At 37.6% G+C, this 18,155-nt stretch overlaps 2 protein-coding genes across 4 annotated transcripts in view; both read left to right on the top strand.

Annotated features, from left to right (window-relative positions):
- The window catches only part of LOC133650555 (sodium-dependent proline transporter-like), a 17,308-nt gene extending 11,868 nt beyond the window's left edge, over positions 1 to 5,440 (top strand). Inside the window, exons 9-14 of the mRNA XM_062047922.1 lie at positions 219 to 331; positions 414 to 551; positions 625 to 724; positions 794 to 912; positions 4,586 to 4,759; positions 4,870 to 5,440. Of these exons, the coding sequence (XP_061903906.1) occupies positions 219 to 331; positions 414 to 551; positions 625 to 724; positions 794 to 912; positions 4,586 to 4,759; positions 4,870 to 5,034 (809 nt within the window). The 3' untranslated portion in view covers positions 5,035 to 5,440. The remainder of the gene's footprint in view (positions 1 to 218; positions 332 to 413; positions 552 to 624; positions 725 to 793; positions 913 to 4,585; positions 4,760 to 4,869) is intronic.
- Positions 5,441 to 6,581: 1,141 nt separating this feature from the next.
- The window catches only part of LOC133650552 (retinoblastoma-associated protein-like), a 36,560-nt gene continuing 24,986 nt past the window's right edge, over positions 6,582 to 18,155 (top strand). The window contains exons 1-10 of one of the 3 annotated variants that reach the window (XM_062047919.1): positions 6,582 to 6,698; positions 6,781 to 6,887; positions 8,994 to 9,114; positions 9,384 to 9,487; positions 12,637 to 12,771; positions 13,037 to 13,075; positions 13,152 to 13,201; positions 13,402 to 13,512; positions 14,965 to 15,110; positions 15,872 to 15,949. In XM_062047919.1, coding sequence (XP_061903903.1) covers positions 6,793 to 6,887; positions 8,994 to 9,114; positions 9,384 to 9,487; positions 12,637 to 12,771; positions 13,037 to 13,075; positions 13,152 to 13,201; positions 13,402 to 13,512; positions 14,965 to 15,110; positions 15,872 to 15,949 — 879 coding nt within the window. In that variant the 5' untranslated portion in view covers positions 6,582 to 6,698; positions 6,781 to 6,792. Of the gene's footprint in view, positions 6,716 to 6,780; positions 6,888 to 8,993; positions 9,115 to 9,383; positions 9,488 to 12,636; positions 12,772 to 13,036; positions 13,076 to 13,151; positions 13,202 to 13,401; positions 13,513 to 14,964; positions 15,111 to 15,871; positions 15,950 to 18,155 lie in introns of all 3 variants that reach the window. The other 2 variants (XM_062047920.1, XM_062047916.1) reach the window with 2 other exon arrangements.

Below are 18,155 nucleotides of genomic sequence, written 5' to 3'. Positions count from 1 at the left end.
TGCATACTTCCCTTCAGTTAAAGTTTGCCATGCTTTACCTGTCATATTTGCAGTTTTACACCTTGTTTGCAGTGACACAGCATTTCTTAATAGTCAGACGCTCCCAGTCATTAGGCATTAAGCCACACAACTATAGCTTACAGACTTCCTCCTTGTGCAAAGAGACGGATAATTGCCAAAATTCAAATACCTTTTTTGTCTCCGTTTGACTCTTTCAGGTCCAGGATTAGCGTTTGTCGCTTATCCAGAGGCCCTTGCTCTGCTGCCAGGTTCAGCGTTCTGGTCCATTCTCTTCTTCTTGATGCTTTTCATGCTGGGAGTTGACACACTTGTAAGCCCACACAGCCACACACACACTTTCATGTTTTTATCGGATTTCCTACATTGCTCTGTCTGATGCTTTTTGTGCTTAGTTTGGCAACATAGAGGGCATCACTACTGCTGTGATGGATGAGTTTCCCCAACTGCGAGGCAACACCAAGCACAAATCCTTGTTCCTTGGCGGTCTCTGCTTTTGCTTCTACCTGATGGGTCTCCTGCTGATCACTGATGTACGTTTTAGTCTACTAATTGTGCACCCTCAATTTGCTTCCTCCATACTCACCCAACGCCTTGTCTTCATAGGGGGGCATTTACTGGTTCACTCTCATCGACTCCTTCAGCACTAGTTTCGGCCTCATCATCATCGCGTTCTTTATGTGCATCGGCATCTCCTTCTTCTATGGTACACCACCTCATTCATTTAATCTTATACCACATCATATTCTGTGTCATGACTGGGATTGCTTTTCAGGAATTAACCAGTTTTGCCAGGACATCCTTGACATGATTCGGCACTGTCCACCCTGGTGCAGTAAAGTCTTGTTGTACTTCAAAGCATGCTGGGTATTTTTTACGCCGTTTCTTCTCTTGGTGAGTGAATATATAAACGTTGACACTAATTCACACTATGTACAGATGTAGGAACTATTTTTCCATAAAACCTTCACTTACTGCACTACAAAAATTATATGAAACTTATGTTGTCATCTAAAAATACCTTAACAGTATAATTTGTGTGGTTGTGTGTAGATGTCAGAGAGACTGCTACAGAAGGCTATGTACTGTACCACAAAAGATGCATTTTACAGTCACTTATGACATTACAACAGGGTTAATGGGACGGCGTGGCGAAGTTGGTAGAGTGGCTGTGCCAGCAATCGGAGTGTTGCTGGTTACTGGGGTTCAATTCCTACCTTCTACCTTCCTAGTCACGTCCGTTGTGTCCTTGGGCAAGACACTTCACCCTTTGCCTCTGATGGCTGCTGGTTAGCGCCTTGCATGGCAGCTCCCGCCATAAGTGTGTGAATGTGTGTGTGAATGGGTAAATGTGGAAATACTGTCAAAGCGCTTTGAGTACCTTGAAGGTAGAAAAGCGCTATACAAGTATAACCCATTTATTAATGTAGGCATATTCACAACTAAATTGCATAAACACACTTACCGCAACAGGTTTTCTCTCGTTGGAAATGTAATTCTTGTTAACTAAACATGAACATTTGTACTGACATAGATGAAAGCACATTATATAAATGTTATTTTTCCTAACATGCAATGTAAACATTGATGAGAACAATGGTGTGACTTTTTACAGCGTGGAGATGACAATGCGGTCATGTAACTGCCCAGCTCTTTTAGTTTGGTAAAATTCATTCAAATATCATTAGCACATTTTACAGTCACGTTAGCATATGTGCAGCTAAAATATATACAACTTAGTGCAACATGTTTTCTCTAGGTGGAAGTACAATTCTTGAACAAATGTGAACATTTGTACTGCCACAGATGACATAAATGTATAGTATACAGTAAATGTTATTTCTCATAGTTTGTAAGTAATCATTGAAGAGTTATGACGTCATGTCACTGCCAGGCTCCGATTGATTGGTGAAATGGAGTCAAACGTCACTCGTGCTTATGACAGTGCCCGCTGCAAGAAGTCTCTTTGACTATCCATAACAATTCGCCTTTTCAAGCGGTAATCAACAGATTATAAAGAAATATAACGATAATGTAGCAATTAGAATGGAACTTAATGTAATGAAGTAAAAGTAGTGTTTTTTTCTTCACAAAGTACAATTTATCCAAAAAGTTACTTAAAGGGGAACTGCACTTTTTTGGGAATTTTACCTATCATTCACAATCATTATGTAAGACAAGAACATATGTTTTTATTTTATGTATTCTAAAAAGTAAATAAATGTGATCAAAAGTCTGCTTACAATGGAGCCTATGGGAGTCACTCTATTCTGCCTATAAAGCCCTTAAGAATACATCCAAACACCTCCATTAAGGTTTTACACCCTGGGAGGTGAGGGGAGCAGTAAGCTGCAGCGGTGGCTACGCTCTGCAATCATTTTTGGTGATTTAACCCCCAATTCCAACCCTTGATGCTGAGTGCTAAGCAGGGAAGCAATGGGTCCCATTTTTATAGTCTTTGGTAGGACTCGGCCGGGGTTTTGAACTCACAACCTACCGATCTCAGGGCGGATACTCGAACCACAAGGCCACTGAGCAGGCTCAGGCTAAGTATACATGTAATGTAGTAACAGGCACATTTCTAATAATATTTACGTATTTTGATTATTTTAAGCATACATGGCGCATTAATGAAAAAAATGCATCACACTGTTCGCTTTTGTCGACAACATCACTGATTACTGCTCACGGCAGACTTTATGAGAGCTAATAAACATAATAAAGCATCACTCACTGTACAAGTCTGCTGTCATTAGGATGCCGATTGATAGAATCTTGTTATATTCGCATTTTGATGAAGAATGTCTCATAATCCTTGCGAAGAAAAGGGCGGTCGAAACAAGAGTCTTTTCGTGTCATTCTTGCCATTCCCGGGTCTAAATTGGCAACTTGTCGGAATACACCCTCGTCCTTCTACTATTCAGATGAGAGGGATGATTTATGATCTGCAATAAACTTCCTCAAGCCACAAAGCGAGGAAGCAGCTTAACGCTCAATAATGTCAATATAGGCATACAAGCTTTAGAACATGGCGCCGCTATAAATACTTTGTATGCGTTAGTGCTTCTGATAACAATATCACTAATACTTGGTTAATATTTACAAAATGTAAATGGAGTATTGTTGGTCGTTTTTGGATGGTTATTTATTGAGTTTTATGGGTGAAATAGAGCAGTGTTTTTCAACCACTGTGCCGCGGCACACTAGTGTGCCGTGAGATACAGTCTGGTGTGCCGTAGGAGATTATGTAATTTCATCTATTTGGGTTAAAAATATTTTTTGCCAACCAGTAATTATAATCTGCAAATTATGTGCCGTTGTTGAGTGTCGGTGCTGTCTAGAGCTCGACAGCGTAACCGTGTTATTCTCTTCCATATCAGTAGGTGGCAGCCGGTGGTTAATTGCTTTGTAGATGTCGGGAACGCGTTGTGTGAGACGACAAGGGTTTGTCGCCGTATCTAATGCTTAAACCAAAAATAAACAAAAGGGGAGTGCCCCTAAGAAAAGGCATTGAAGCTTAGGGAAGGCTATGCAGAACAAAACTAAAACCCAACTGGCTACGAAGTAAACAAAAACAGAATGCTGGACGACAGCAAAGACTTACTGTGCAGCAAAGACGGCGTCCACAAAGTGCATCCGAACATGACATGACAATCAACAATGTCCCCACAAAGAACGATAGCAACAACTTAAATAGTCTTGATTGCTAAAACAAAGCAGATGCGGGGAATAGCGTTTAAGGAAAACATGAAACTGCTACAGGAAAACAGACAAAACAGGAAAAGCCACCAAAATAGGAGCGCAAGACAAGAACTAAAACACTACACACAGGAAAACAGCAAAAAACTCTAAATAAGTCACGGCGTGATGTGACAGGTTGTGACAGTACACGTACTTTGAGACAATAGCTATAGTGATGCATGGTTGGTTATGGTTTAAAGTCATATCCAACAATTGCGACAACAACTTTTTACTGTCAACTGAGTTAAATTTTTTAATGATTTCTGCTGGTGGTGTGCCTCCGGATATTTTCAATGAAAAAAAATGTGCCTCGGCTCAAAAAAGGTTGAAAAAAACTGGAATAGAGGACCTTACTTTGGCTCCATTGTAAGCAGACTTTTATTTTTGTCTATTTACGAGTTAGAATGATTTTTTTTTTTACAAAAAAAAACCATCCGTTGTCATGTTTTTCATAATGATTGTGAATGATAGGCTAAAATTCCAAAAAAGTGCAGTCAGTGTGTAGCGCGTCACTACCCACTTCTGGCTCTGTTAAAAACTAAAACTGTGTACTCACTCAGGGTGTAGCAGTACAACATAATCATGGTTCTCTCCAAAACATGAAAGTAAAGGGGGAAAATAAAATTGTGGTCTTTCCCTTTTTTGTTTTTAGCTTAAGAAGAGGATTTAAAAGTTATAGCAAACATTTTTTATAAAGAAAGTCATTATTTTTCCCCCCACTTAGATACATTTAAAAATAAATAAATAAATAATAGATGTTACAGTATGCTAGGGTTAAATGTCCTCCCTTTGCTCACTTTTGTTTGGTTTCCTCTTTTGGCTGTAGTTGATCCTGACCTACATCTTCATTGAGATGTACAACACACACCTCCAATATGGATCCTATGTGTATCCTCGCTGGGGAAAAGCGCTGGGAGTGTGTATGGCCGCCACCTGCTGTCTGCAGATTCTCATTTGGGGAATTGTCGCCATCTGCAAGGAAACTGGAACACTGAAAGAAGTCAGTGTCACTCTTCTGTTGTGCCATCAACTTCCTGTCCCTGGCTTGCCTGCACCAAAGTGAATCCATGTAAGTCGATTAATGAAGATGCTTGTGCTTCCTTTTGTCAGCGTTTCCAGAATTCCATTCGACCTCTGAACTCCTGGCGGGTAAACAATAGCGCAGGGAGAGTGCAGGCTCAACTGGACGCACAACGAGTGGAGGCTCCGTTCACAGTCACCCTCACAGACATGGACTTCAATGCGATGATGTGGGAGGAAGGAGGGACGGCGTGATGAACATAACAGATGAACGAACTGCTTTGTTGACAAACAACATTTTTAATGACTTAATTGAACTTGGTTGAAATGTTTTAACACCTTACACAATAGTATTAGCGTACCATAGTACTGCACAAGCTGGAAGGACTTATACAAAGATGGCATGATGGATCAGAATCGTGATTGAAGGAACCACACCGCCATACCAAATCAGTGTCATTTTAAACTTGCTGTCTTCACCTCAGCTCGCTGAAAGTGTATAGTTGTGTGCAGTGGCTAGTCCATGCACTTTAATGGCAAAGAACAAACGTTCAGAACACTGGCAAAAAAAGAAGCCATTAACTTGTGCAAACATTGGCTTTTACCGCTGCATAATTATGACTTTTTTATGCCGACTTTTAAAATGTTTTCTTTAAGGGTACTGTTATTGCTGCTGCAGCTCTTATTTATACTGTACATTGGTTCTGAGGGCCATTTTATGATTTTTTTTTTTATTATTTAAGAATGCGAAGGATGCAGAAAAACACCCACTAATGTATCAGGGGAGGATAACACGAATCAGCATCCGACAAGACATACTATTTACCTTCTAAATCGTGTGTGTGTGTGTGTGTGTGTGTGTGCGCGTGCGTGCTTGTATATGAACAGCTGAAGACATTTGCCAAATGAAATGTCTTGTAGTGTCTATGTCGTTTCCCTACTTTCTATGGTTGCAAGGAAATAATTGGAGAAATAATGACATTTTTATGAAAATTGCTGCTTTTTCATAGTCCCGATAAAAATAAGTAGAATTTGAAAAATCTATATATTTCACTACCTGCGTCTGAAAATCTTAATTTCTAAATCAATTAAAGTATTTTTTATTACTGGCGTTTGTCATGAGTTATTTTTTAAAATAATCCCATGGAAAGATTATGTTTGATGAGTAAAAGGACCTGAAGTTTAACAAAGTACAGCGCTTGCATTACACCACAAGAGGGCAGTAATACTCATTCTACACTTTAGAATGAGTAAAGACAAAAAAGACACATGTACCTTTAAACAACACATTTAAATATTACTATGCATTTTAAACGTTATTTAGAGAATAAAATAAAGTGACGTTTGTAAGACCTACTGATCTTTAGAACTCCAACCAAACATTTTTTATAAACTCACATTGCCTTATTCTGGGCAAATAAAACAAAAATACTATTTTATAGAAAAAAATAGTTTTAAGAAACATGATTACTACGGACTAATTATTTTCTGCCTCGAAATCTTCTAATTGTTTTCATCTGAATGGATAGCGGCATACTGTAAATAAGCGGATGTTGCGTAGTTACTTTCCCGCGTTTTTGTCTTTGGAGTTTGGGTACACTCGTTTTGTAGTTTTTCTTCACATCTCTGGTCACGCCTTGTCGTTTATTCGCTGGATAAAACGGCGAACTAAACGTACAGTGTCAATACCTAATTCTAGTATTGACGGCACAATGGACACTGTGATGTGAAATATACAAAACACATAAGGGAGGGATAAAGGTTCTCTTCATCCACACAATAGATTGTGAAGGAGGTACAATTGTAGACGGCGTCGCCACAACAACGTGCGGTACTGTAACACAAAACTAACGCCCCTCAAGCCCGGTTCCAGGAAGTAATCCAGGTTTTGTGTTAGTAACAAACACACAAGCCATAGAGTGAGATTTTAAACTTGGTAAACAATATCTCTATTTTCCACACAACATACAGCAATAATTAACGCATTTGCCTTTTTATTAGTCGGACACAAGGATGCCACCTAAAAGGCGAAGTGCCGGGACGAGCCAAAACAAGCAGACGAAAAAGACAGCTGAAAGTTCATCTTCGGACATCAAACAGAGCCCAGAGTAAGACAACTTAATATGATTCGAGTGAACATTTGTAGCACTACAATTATAATAATAATATTAATGCTAAATATATATGTTGGGTAAATGTCTACTCTCGCAAACTAGCTTTACAGATTAAACTGAGTGGTTTAGCTAGCCGCAATTTTTCTATCTATGCTGTAGGCCTCCGTCGACATATACTTTGAACGTGCACTTTATGCCATAACACATTATTAGCCTTCCAAAATCAAACGTTCAGCTTTAAGTGACTATATCAGAAATATATCAATTGGAATGTATCGTATTACTATGTTATAAGGGTTTTAACATATAGGCAAGGCACGTTTCTATACAGCACAATTCGTACACAAGGCTATACAGAAAATTACAGGAATGCAAAAATAAAATAATCATGTTCAAATTAAATTCATAAAATGTAATCATCATGAAAACAATCTAATTAAAATTAAAATCTTAAGAGTTTAAACAGATACAAATATTTTAGTTGTCATATGCACAATTAAGTGTTTTCTTCCTAGGTTGAACCTTTACAGTATACAAATAACAGTTTATTTGGAATGTATTGTTTATGTAATACAGTTCTTGTGTTAGTTGTGTAACTGTATCTAATAGTGAGGACAAGCGGACATAGTAATAACACAATACTGAAAAATCCCACCTTTCAGCCACTATTATTTTACATTAGAAGTGAAACTGAAATGTATTATACCTTTGAGTAATTAGTGTACAGTACAGCTTGTATAACAGTACAGATTTACTATAATATCTGCTAAAAATGACTCAACGCACAGCCATTATTGTCAAACTCAAGCCTGAACTGGCCCGCCACATATTTTCTTCCTGCGAAGGCCTGGAAATAATATGCGCTAATTAAATACCTTATCTTTTTGTATTAAATGTATTCGTCTTTTACATTTTGATAGAAACAATACATGTACTGCATGAAATTGCATACATTTGAAACTTTAATAGTAGCCAATATTGCTTCAAATATTATATTATCATACTTTCCAAACATTTTCTTTGTTAAAATGAATACTTAAATATCTGCTTGACTTACGATTACAAAGCATCAAATTGTACACAGTAAAAATGGCAATTTGCTGTAAAATGTACGATGGTTTTTACAGCATGTTACTTTAATTTGAAAAAAACTGTACCACTGTTTTTTACGTGAACATTTTGACGACTGATATGACAGCATTTACCGTAAAATCTATGTGTGTTGTTTTTACCGTGTATTACTGTAAATGGAAAAACGGTACCACATTTCAGTTGCCAGAATTAAAAAAGAAAACAGTGGTACCATTGTTTTATCATATTCAGTAATATGTCGTAAAAATCGCTGTAAATTTTACAGTACATTTGTGGCAACTAAGCTGCCATTTGTTATTACATAAAACTGTTATCATGATATGTTGTAAAAACACTGTGTATTTTACAGTAAAATTATAGTGACTGAGTTGCCAGTTTTTTTTACTGTAAAATCTATAGATTTTTATATACAGTGTACTTAAAACATTTATGTAACAATCAAATGCATAGGCAAATTCATATATAGAGTTTGACACCCCTGGTCTAAACTGCTGGCAACACAAGTGAGTTAGTTGCAAGATGTTTGTGTCTTTCCGAAAAGTGTCATAGTCTGGGAATGCATGATCGCTGCGGGCACTAGGGAGTTGCAGTTTACTAAGAGAAACATAAATTTCAACATGTATTGTGACGTTGTGAGGTCATGATGATCCCCTCCTTTCTGAGATTGTCTAGATGTCAGTTTTCCTACATGATAAGGACCCTTAACACACCTCCAAGATGACAAGTGCCCTGCTTCTACTCACATAAAGTATTGACACTCCTCGCTTGTGTTGCCAACTATTTAGACAATAATGTCATGTATTGTGTGTTGACTTCTTTTCAGAAGATCGCAAATCTATACTGTTATACAAGTTGTACACTGACTTTCCTGAGAAGATAAAATCAAATGCTCGTTTAAATGTTGGGGGGGTGTATTCACTTTTGGAAGATACTGTATTACTGTAAACAACACAAAGTCATTAAAAATTTGATATCTAAAAAATGTTTTCCGAAATGTCTCCTCTACAGGCACCGAGACAAGGATGCTAATTTTGTTGCCATGTGCCAGAGCCTTCATGTGTCTGATACGGTGTGTGACCGTGCTTGGAAGCTGTACAAAACTGTTCAGGAGTCCCTGGATGAACCTGCTGTATGTAATAATGTACTTTTCATTCAACCATAGACCTTGTGTATACCCTTTTTTGGGGGGTGTTCCTAAATTTTAATCACATGGAAGACACAAATGTTTTAAGTCTGTGTTGATGCTTGGTAAGGCTTAGTTATTCAAAGTACGGTACTGACACAGTTTAACTGTTTCAGTTTATTAGATGTGTTGTAACTCCTCAGATTTCTTTAATAATCTGTCAGTGATTCATCTTTAGGTTTTTAAGTGTGCCGTTTTCTCACATTCTACTTTAGGAAAATCAGAAAATGCTTTGGGGAGCGTGTCTCTTCGTGACTGTGACCGACATGGATGTTGCTTCTTTCACCATAACTCAGGTTCTAAAAGCAGTCAGCATGAAGTAAGTAATCGTTAGACACGATCGTGTCTCACAATGTTACTATAACACAATTCTGCCTTCACAAAGATGGAAATGCTGGACACACTCCCTGCAAAGAACGCATGGTGTCTGAAAAGCTGACATTGACGATATTCAGAAATAGCATAAGAAAAAAAGGAATGGCGAGTTATCCTTCAATTTATTGGAGCACTAAACTAAATTTTGTGGCCCCATTTCAGTTTTTGATATTACTGGCGTAACAGGCCAGTGGCTGTAGGGCTATCTGCGGCGTAATGAGTATTGTAATACAAAGGGATGTAACAGTATTAAAATCTCACGATACGATATTATCACAGTATTAGGCTCATGGTACGATATTATTGTGGTATATGTCCAAAAAAAACTTAAAAATGTTATAGTGAGTAAAATGAAGTGGCAGGAATGTTTAGGATAAACACACTTACTGTAATTGAACACACACATAATGCTCAAATGTTCTAATCATATTATTACTACAAACTATATATGTATATATTTTTTTATATAAACTTTCTAAGTATCGTTAAATTGACAATATAAACATTCAGTGTAACAAATGTAAAACAATAATGTTCATATTAGTGTCCTTCAACTTTTAACTTCAGAGAAACAGTGTCCTCTGTAGTGGATATCTTATATCACTTTGGAAAAGGCTGATTCTTACAAAAGTTAGCTGACAATTTAACGTTTCATAAAGTAAATACCTCACAAATTGATGCTTGGCTTCCTTGGCATCAAATATATTTTCCGAATGGGGATTTATCAAGTTGTTTTCGTATTACTTGTGTTCCCCGCAGTGCAGTGTCACCAAACCTTTTTCTTGTTCGTCCTGCCGCATGGAAACATGGATAACAAATCCATATATACACCACAAGTTGATTCAATGTTATTGAAAATCAATGTGGGTTAAAACATCACAACTCCTTCCCGGCTTTATGTGTTGTCTTGGAAACACTCCAGAAGAAGGCGGACACTTTGCCCTGCATTCCGCAGGCCAAAGAGGTTGTGTTTTCGCCAGGGTTTGTTTGTCTGTTGTTTGCAACAAAACTCAAAAAGTTATGGATAGATTTTAATTAAAACTTCAGGAAATGTCAGAAAAAAACTATACTTTCTCTAGCCTTTACATCCTCCAAAAAATGGACCTCCTGCTACGCATGGTATTTTGGCAAATGTAGTTTACTTCTAGACCGACCAATTCAAAAGTGCCAGCAAATAACTACATTGACCAAGTTTTAATTTTATACCTTATCACGTCACTGTATTATTGTGATGATTTTGATACCGAAATAATTCTGTTACATCCCTATAGTACAGTCGCCCCTCGCCACTATGCAATTCCTAGTTTGTGGCTTGTAAAGGTGACTATGTAGGTGCTAGTTATATGTCTAGTTAGTTTTCTTGATATTAAAAACCATATTTAGAAAAGTTGTATACAGTTTTTTATGCTCTGGCTATGCTATATTTATACAGTTCATCCTCGATTTACGACCGCCTCTCTTTGCGTCCTTTTCCGTTTACGAACGTTTACATCGCGTCGCAGCAAGTCTTTAATTGAGCGGACATTTATTACAGAAAATGAGAAGGCACTACAGGGATACAAGCCGATGAAGGATCGCCTCAGGCTGCAAGTTTGTGCTAATGCTAGCAGTGACTACGTGAAGCCAATGCTTGTTTGCCATTTCAAAACTCCTAGAGCAAGGGTTGGCAACCTGCAGCTAGAGAGCTGTATGCGGCTCTCTAGCGCCGCCGTAGTGGCTCCCTAGAGGGTTTTGAAAAATGAGTGAAAATGAAAAAAGATGGGAGAAAAATATATTTTTTGTTTTAATATCGTTTCTGTAGGAGGACAAACACAACACAAACCTTCCTAATTGTTAGAAAGCCCACTGTTCAATATGTTTGTGTTTATGCTTCACTGATGAGAGTATTTGGCGAGCGCCGTTTTGTCCTACTAATTTTGGCGGTCCTTGAACTCACCGTAGCTCGTTTACATGTATAACTTTCTCCGACGCTGCCACAGTAAGGCGTGTGTTATGCCACTCCTTCTTAGTCTCATTTTGTCCTCCAAACGTTTTATGCTCTGCATGAATGCACAAAGGTGAGCACTGTTGATGTATTGTAAAATATTAATATTTTACATTGTAAAATATTAATATTTTACAAGTTGTGTAAAGACTTGTATTTACTAAAAATAATCACATATGAACAAAAAGGTTACATCTACAGCTACAATTCAGTTCAAATCATCATGTTCAATAGTCAAGTGTTTGTTTATAGTCCGTATTGTGTCCAAAGTTTATACAAAAAGGTAAAAAAATAATTTTATATTCCAAGGTGAAATACAGTTGTTATTTCCTACCGCAGTGAAGCCAATTGGCTTTTGGCATTTATTGAAAAGTGAACAAAACACAATACATGGGCAAAAACTATAAAGAAACAAATGTTCTTTAGATATATCTTTGGGGAAAAGGTTTGGCTACAATATAAATTTAAATAGTACAGTCATTTTGCTAATGCTAAATTACCAATTATCTCTATGAGATCTATCGAAACAATAACTTGGTCTAAATGTTTCAGTTTTTTTGAGCACATTTAACAATACCGCAATAATAATGATAAACGGGATAATTTTGGTCAACATAAACGTGATATGAAAATTTTACATCCCTTGTTTGCACATTTGTTTCCACAGTCGTGCATGCTAGGTTAATTGGAGACTCATAGGTCTGGATGTGAGTGTAAATGGTTGTCTATGTGTATTATACTGTACTAATAGTATGCTGTATGTATACTGTAGGTACATACTGGACTGGTTGTCAATCACAGGGCACAAGACAGGAAACAAACAAATCATTAATTCGTAAGGCATTACTCCTAATTGACACTTGGTACCAATTGCAGTAAAATAAATAAACGTCCTATTTACTACATGAAGAAGTAAGATTGCACTGAGAGGTGGGTCAAATATTTTGTCCCCTTCATGCAACTCAATTAAGTCACCAAAAATGTGTCATTATTAGCTTTGTAAAGGCAATTTTTTTCTGGTGTGTATAATGAAGTTGGCAAATGTATTTTTAGGAATGTTTTATTTCATGTTGTTTTATGTCATGTTGTAACCTATACCCGTGTTTTAGTGTCAAGCTGTTTGTGGTTCTGGTTCGGAAGTTGGATGTCAACTTGGACACAATAAGCACCAAGGTGAATTCCGCCCTGACGCGCATGGAGAACAAATATGACGTGTCGCTGGCTCTCTACCAGAGGTTTGAGAAGTGAGTACATACAGTAGGTAAAGTTCTGTTTTGACCTCATTCCTGTGACTAGCTGCAGTGTGCGCAAACAACTACCAGGTAGCATCTGTGAGCAGATAATACTGCATCATCTCTTTCTCTTAACAGGTCATTAGTGCATTCCTCACGCATTCGTCACGTACGCTTAAAGTGAATGATGAGGCAAAAATATAACCTTACCTGCTGTACTAATAATACTGGTACATATGCTAATATGTCATTGATACTGATGCATGTTTTGTTTCAGGACCTGCAAAAATATATTTACTTTGCCCACTGAGGAGATGTAAGTTGAAGACTTTGCTTTCGGTCTTTCAGCTCAGCACATTGAGACTTTGCTGATTGTTTGTGTGCTTTACCAGGGAGAAGGAGATTATACGAAGTTGCTGGACGATGTTTCTTTTGGCCAAAGGTCAGTTAGGTTACGGTGAACATTAATCATTATCATTTCAGGTTGTCCCCACTCTTGCTGACATCATTTCCATGATGCTTTAGTTCTCTTCTTTCAGTCTTCCTTCCTTTTCGTGCCAATGTCAAGATGGGAATGTTTTATTCCTGATACTTTTTGTTGTGTTCTTGTGAGCTTTAACCTTGATGTTGTGTCTCCTGCAGGAAGGGCCTTGCAGATGGAGGATGACCTGGTCATATCGTTCCAGTTGCTGTTGTGCACGCTAGAGTTGTTCATAAAACGATGCCCACTTGAACTGCTACAGCCTCTTTACCGTAAGACACCAACCTTTTGTTTGTTTTTTGCCTGTTTTGTGCAGCCTTTTGATATAGATACTCCGCTAAAAAGTTATGTTTTGTGAAGCTTTTCACATATCAACCCATTTAATTTTAATTAAGGTGAAAATCCAAAAACAAGGACAATGGTTTAAAAAGAAAATATTTTTCTCTCTGTGTCACGCTCGGGTTCCATGATAGCGATAGTTATGATTCCAGATGCAGAAGATAGCAGGATACAGCTCGCAGGTATACAAGGTATTTAATACAAACAAAGACAAAACACAAAACCACTCGTGCTGAAAGGTGCACGCCAAACAAACCTTTATGCATTTGGGAATGCACAAAAATACCTAGGACTACTTGGGGACTAACTTACTTGGAACCCGAGTGCATTTGAGAATGCACAAAAAACCTAACACTACCTGGGAACTAACTTACTTGGAAGCCTCAAACAAGAGAACAACGTTCAACAGCATACAGTACATCTGTATATGGTAAGCCTGCGCTCTGGCACTGGCCAATAAGCCTTCCTATTTCACAATGAGGGACAAATGCGAGCAGCCGGCGCTTCAAGGCAGAAGTATAAATATTAAATGCTAACACACACAAAACAAGAAGTGCAACCAAAATACGAGCGCTAAACAGGAACTAAAACACGGAACACAGGAAATACCCACAAACGCAAAACAAGACATGTACTGCTGCTACAGATCTTATTTGCGACATATTTGTTGTATTTGATGTACTCTCAAATAAGGTGTCATCTGAATCTGGTGTGAAATACAAAATGTTCATACTTTTAAGTTCTGATTTTGGTTGATTCAAAATGTAGAAAACGTCTTGGTAAGAGTTTGTTTTTCAGTTATTGTTAGTTTTAAGTTTTTATCATCTGCTGTCCCATAGTATCTCACACAAGTTAGTACACCCCTCACATTAACCATTTTTACTACACTATATCATTTAATGGGACAAGGCTATAGAAGTGAAACTTTGATGTAATTTACAGCAGTCAGTGTCTAACTTGTATAGTAGTATATATGTATTATTCACTGAAAATGTCTCGACACATTATTATCTGAGCAGCAGGATCAGTCTGACAGTGTGAGCTGCGATTCATTGTGGGAAACAGAGAAGTGGAGTAGAGAAATGTACTTGTAACAACAATGGAAAATTAGGACCATAGAAAAGATAGTAGAGTACAGTATTATATCATCCATCAAAAACCCTTAAAACATTATCTAACCTATTTTCATTGACTTTATTCAAGGGTGTGAACAAGTAAAAATTCATAAAAATTTTAAATTTTCCTTTGCATCTACAATTTGATCTCACTTGGTCAGGTTTTGGAACCCGGACCATTACTGTATTACAGTTTGGCGTCAATGACCGAAGTCACAGTTGGTCTTCTTTGTTGTTGTACCGGTAACCTCTTAAATGTCTCTTTGTCAGAATCAGCCATCAGCAAAGTTCAGAGCCCCGTGACTCGAACGTCTCGTCGCAACCAGAACAACGCCAAAGCTCGACCTCCTGAGCCAGAGGTGGACGTGCAACTTCTTGAAACCTTGTGCAAGAAGAACGAATGCAATATAGATGAGGTATCTGGCTCTAAAGAACTAAATATGAATGTGCCCACTTTTGTTTCAGGCTTGTGCAACATTACAAATTGAATTGAGAATGTCTCCCAAATTCCAGTTAAATTATACAAATTTTAATAAAGGTTGCAAGCAGGAAGTAGAATCAAAGGAAGTAGAATTCTAATTGCAATTTATATTTTAGGTGTATTCCAGAATCGTGCTTTACAGTATGGTGTTTCATACACGACTGTTTTACAGATTTTATTGAAATATTATCACTATGAACCTCATGAACATAATAGGTTTTTTTCATTCACAATTAAGAATAAAAACATTTTCTATAGAACAGATCATTTAAATTGATTTATTATAACTATAAATGGGGGAAAAATACTTCCCAGAATTCTTTATCCAAGTATGGAAAATAGTTGCCCAAAGCATGTTCAGGACATTTAATAGGGTTAGGATTATTGCATTACGGAAAATTTTGTGTCAGTTGTAATTTTTAAATTGAAGGAATATTACAAACTATTAAAAATAGAGGTAGCGTAATGTTTTAGTGTTTGTAAAGTATTTTTAGTACTTAGAGCAACATCTTTGTTTAATGTGACAAATTCTCTGAATTGCAATGAATTGATTTCCACTTCCTGTATTTTCAATTTAACATCCTGTGGGGTGAAGCCAATCAAATTCAAACTCTTCACAAATTTTGAATTTTCTGTAAAAGCCTGCTGTTTTTGACCTCATCTGCGCGTCAATAATTTATTCATTTGTATGTGCAGGTTAAAAATGTTTATCAGACCAGTTTCTCTGCCTTCTTGAGCTCTATGGATCTTCCCAAATCTTCAGGACTTCCTCAGGTATTGTACATTTTGCCATCAGCCTTAAGTTTAGTCTCAAGGCCCTTTCACTGTATACGTTAGTTGTCGCTTTCTGCCAGCTGCTCAGTCGTAGAACATGTTGAGTGTGTAACAGCTGTTTGTTGTCCTCGTCTGTGACGCTTCCCACACACTGTCAGCAAAATATTTACTCACGCTTTTAGTTTACCTGCACTGTTTGTTGACACTGTCCCAATCTTGTGCAGTACACTGAACAAATGTATTTCACCACAACCCCCCACTAAGAGACAATTGGTTTGCAATATTTATATGAATAGCTTATATAACATGTAATGCTTTAGGCCATGTCCACACAAACACAGATACTTAATAAACGCATACTTATCTCTGCGTTTAGGCCTCTTGTCCACGCGCAAACGCATACTTTTAAGTTAAAGTTAAAGTACCAAGATTGTCACACACACACTAGGTGTGGCGAAATTATTCTCTGCATTTGACCCATCACCCTTGATTACCCCCTGGAAGGTGAGGGAAGCAGGTTTTTGTCTTTAAAAACGCAGACTTTTGCAAACGCTGGCCAAAGTGTAGCGTTCCAAAACTCTCCATTTAGAGCAGTGGTTCTTAACCTCGTTGGAAGTACCGAACACCACCAGTTTCATATGCGCATTCACCGAAGCCTTCTTTAGTGAAAAATACATTTTATTTAATTTTTTCAAATTCAAGGCAAAGTTATATGTTTTTTTACTGGTGCACAAAATGAACCTTGTTCAAAGAACAAAACCAACACAGTGCATGAACTCACAACAAATTACACACCTGCAACTCAGTGTAACTTCTGCTGTTGCCTTTGAGAGACCAGTTCAGATATGCGTGACTTCACCTTGGCAAGTGCCACTCTCATGTCATTTTAAATGATAAATTATCAAATAAAATAATGTATTTATATTCACAGCAAAGTCTGTTCCTTTTCTTAATTTTCCACCTAGACATACAATACTAGTACACAGCTCATGAAAAACAATATTTTTTGTTATTGTCATTGTAAGTGAGCAAAAACACTTATATTAGAAAATAATTTCATGCAAATGACAGCTGTCATTTGATTATAATAATAAAACATTTCATTTGTTATTTAGTCAGGTTTGGGACAGGTGTGCTCACATGTGCTCCACTGAATGCTCAAGGAGTTTTTGCGTTTGCTCACGCATATGGAAAATTAGAGGGAACATTATTTGAGGGTATCCATAATACGCCGATAGGGAGAAGTTTTTATTTACACAATGAGTCTGGTGTGTCTGGACCTCCGCGGCGGAGGCTCCGCCGAACCCCTGAAGCCGACTCACCGAACCCTTATGGTTCGATCGAACCCAGGATAAGAACCGCTGGTTTAGAGTATGCGTGTACAAGGCACAAACGAAGACTTGTGATGACGCCACGGTTGCAAGGCTCAACAACACTGCCTTGCTGGCTTTAAACACTATAAGAGGATTTACTGTATGTTTGAACGTAAACATGCTGCTATTTTCACTGAACATTAATAAAAAAGACACATAAAAAATGGGCTTTGCGACACTCCCTTCAGCGCTAATGACAGTCAGCTGTTTTGAATATGATTGCTGTCGAACCTCCACTTGATGGGACAACTATGACAAGCAATACTTTTTGCTCTGTCATAAAAAAGGTGCAACATTATCTTATGCTTTCAGGCCTTATTTAACGACAAATCATGAAGTTAACTTACATGTGTGGCTTCCATTTTTGTAGATGGAGCCGGGCCCCACCGTGAACGTGCGTAAAACGCTAGCAAGCAACAACAAACTTGTAGTGTGTACTGATGTTAAAGACAATATAAACTTCATTGCACATGTAATATGTCACTGTATCGATGATTAAATGCTTTATAATTCCGCAAGGGTTTTGTAGCGGGACACGCACGTACGTGCGCTTTATATAGGCACTTAAACATGCAAAAGTTAGCGCATGCTGATTTTAGAACTAATGTACACTTCACGTCACATGTAATACATCACCAAGTTGCTGAACATGGCATCACCATGTTGCTAAACATGTTATAATTCTATGAGTGTTGGGTTTCAGCATCACAGGCGTGCATGCGCACTTTAAACACTGGGGGAAAAAAAGATACACAATGTTTCCCAGGGCTCTGTGTACGTGCAGGCTGGTTTTTAAAGATAATCTATATGTCATTATATACGTTGCTGCTTTT

The sequence above is a fragment of the Entelurus aequoreus genome, linkage group LG05 (assembly GCF_033978785.1).
Source record: "Entelurus aequoreus isolate RoL-2023_Sb linkage group LG05, RoL_Eaeq_v1.1, whole genome shotgun sequence".
Taxonomy (NCBI): Eukaryota; Metazoa; Chordata; class Actinopteri; order Syngnathiformes; family Syngnathidae; genus Entelurus; species Entelurus aequoreus.
This window is presented reverse-complemented; position numbering and strand designations above follow the sequence as displayed.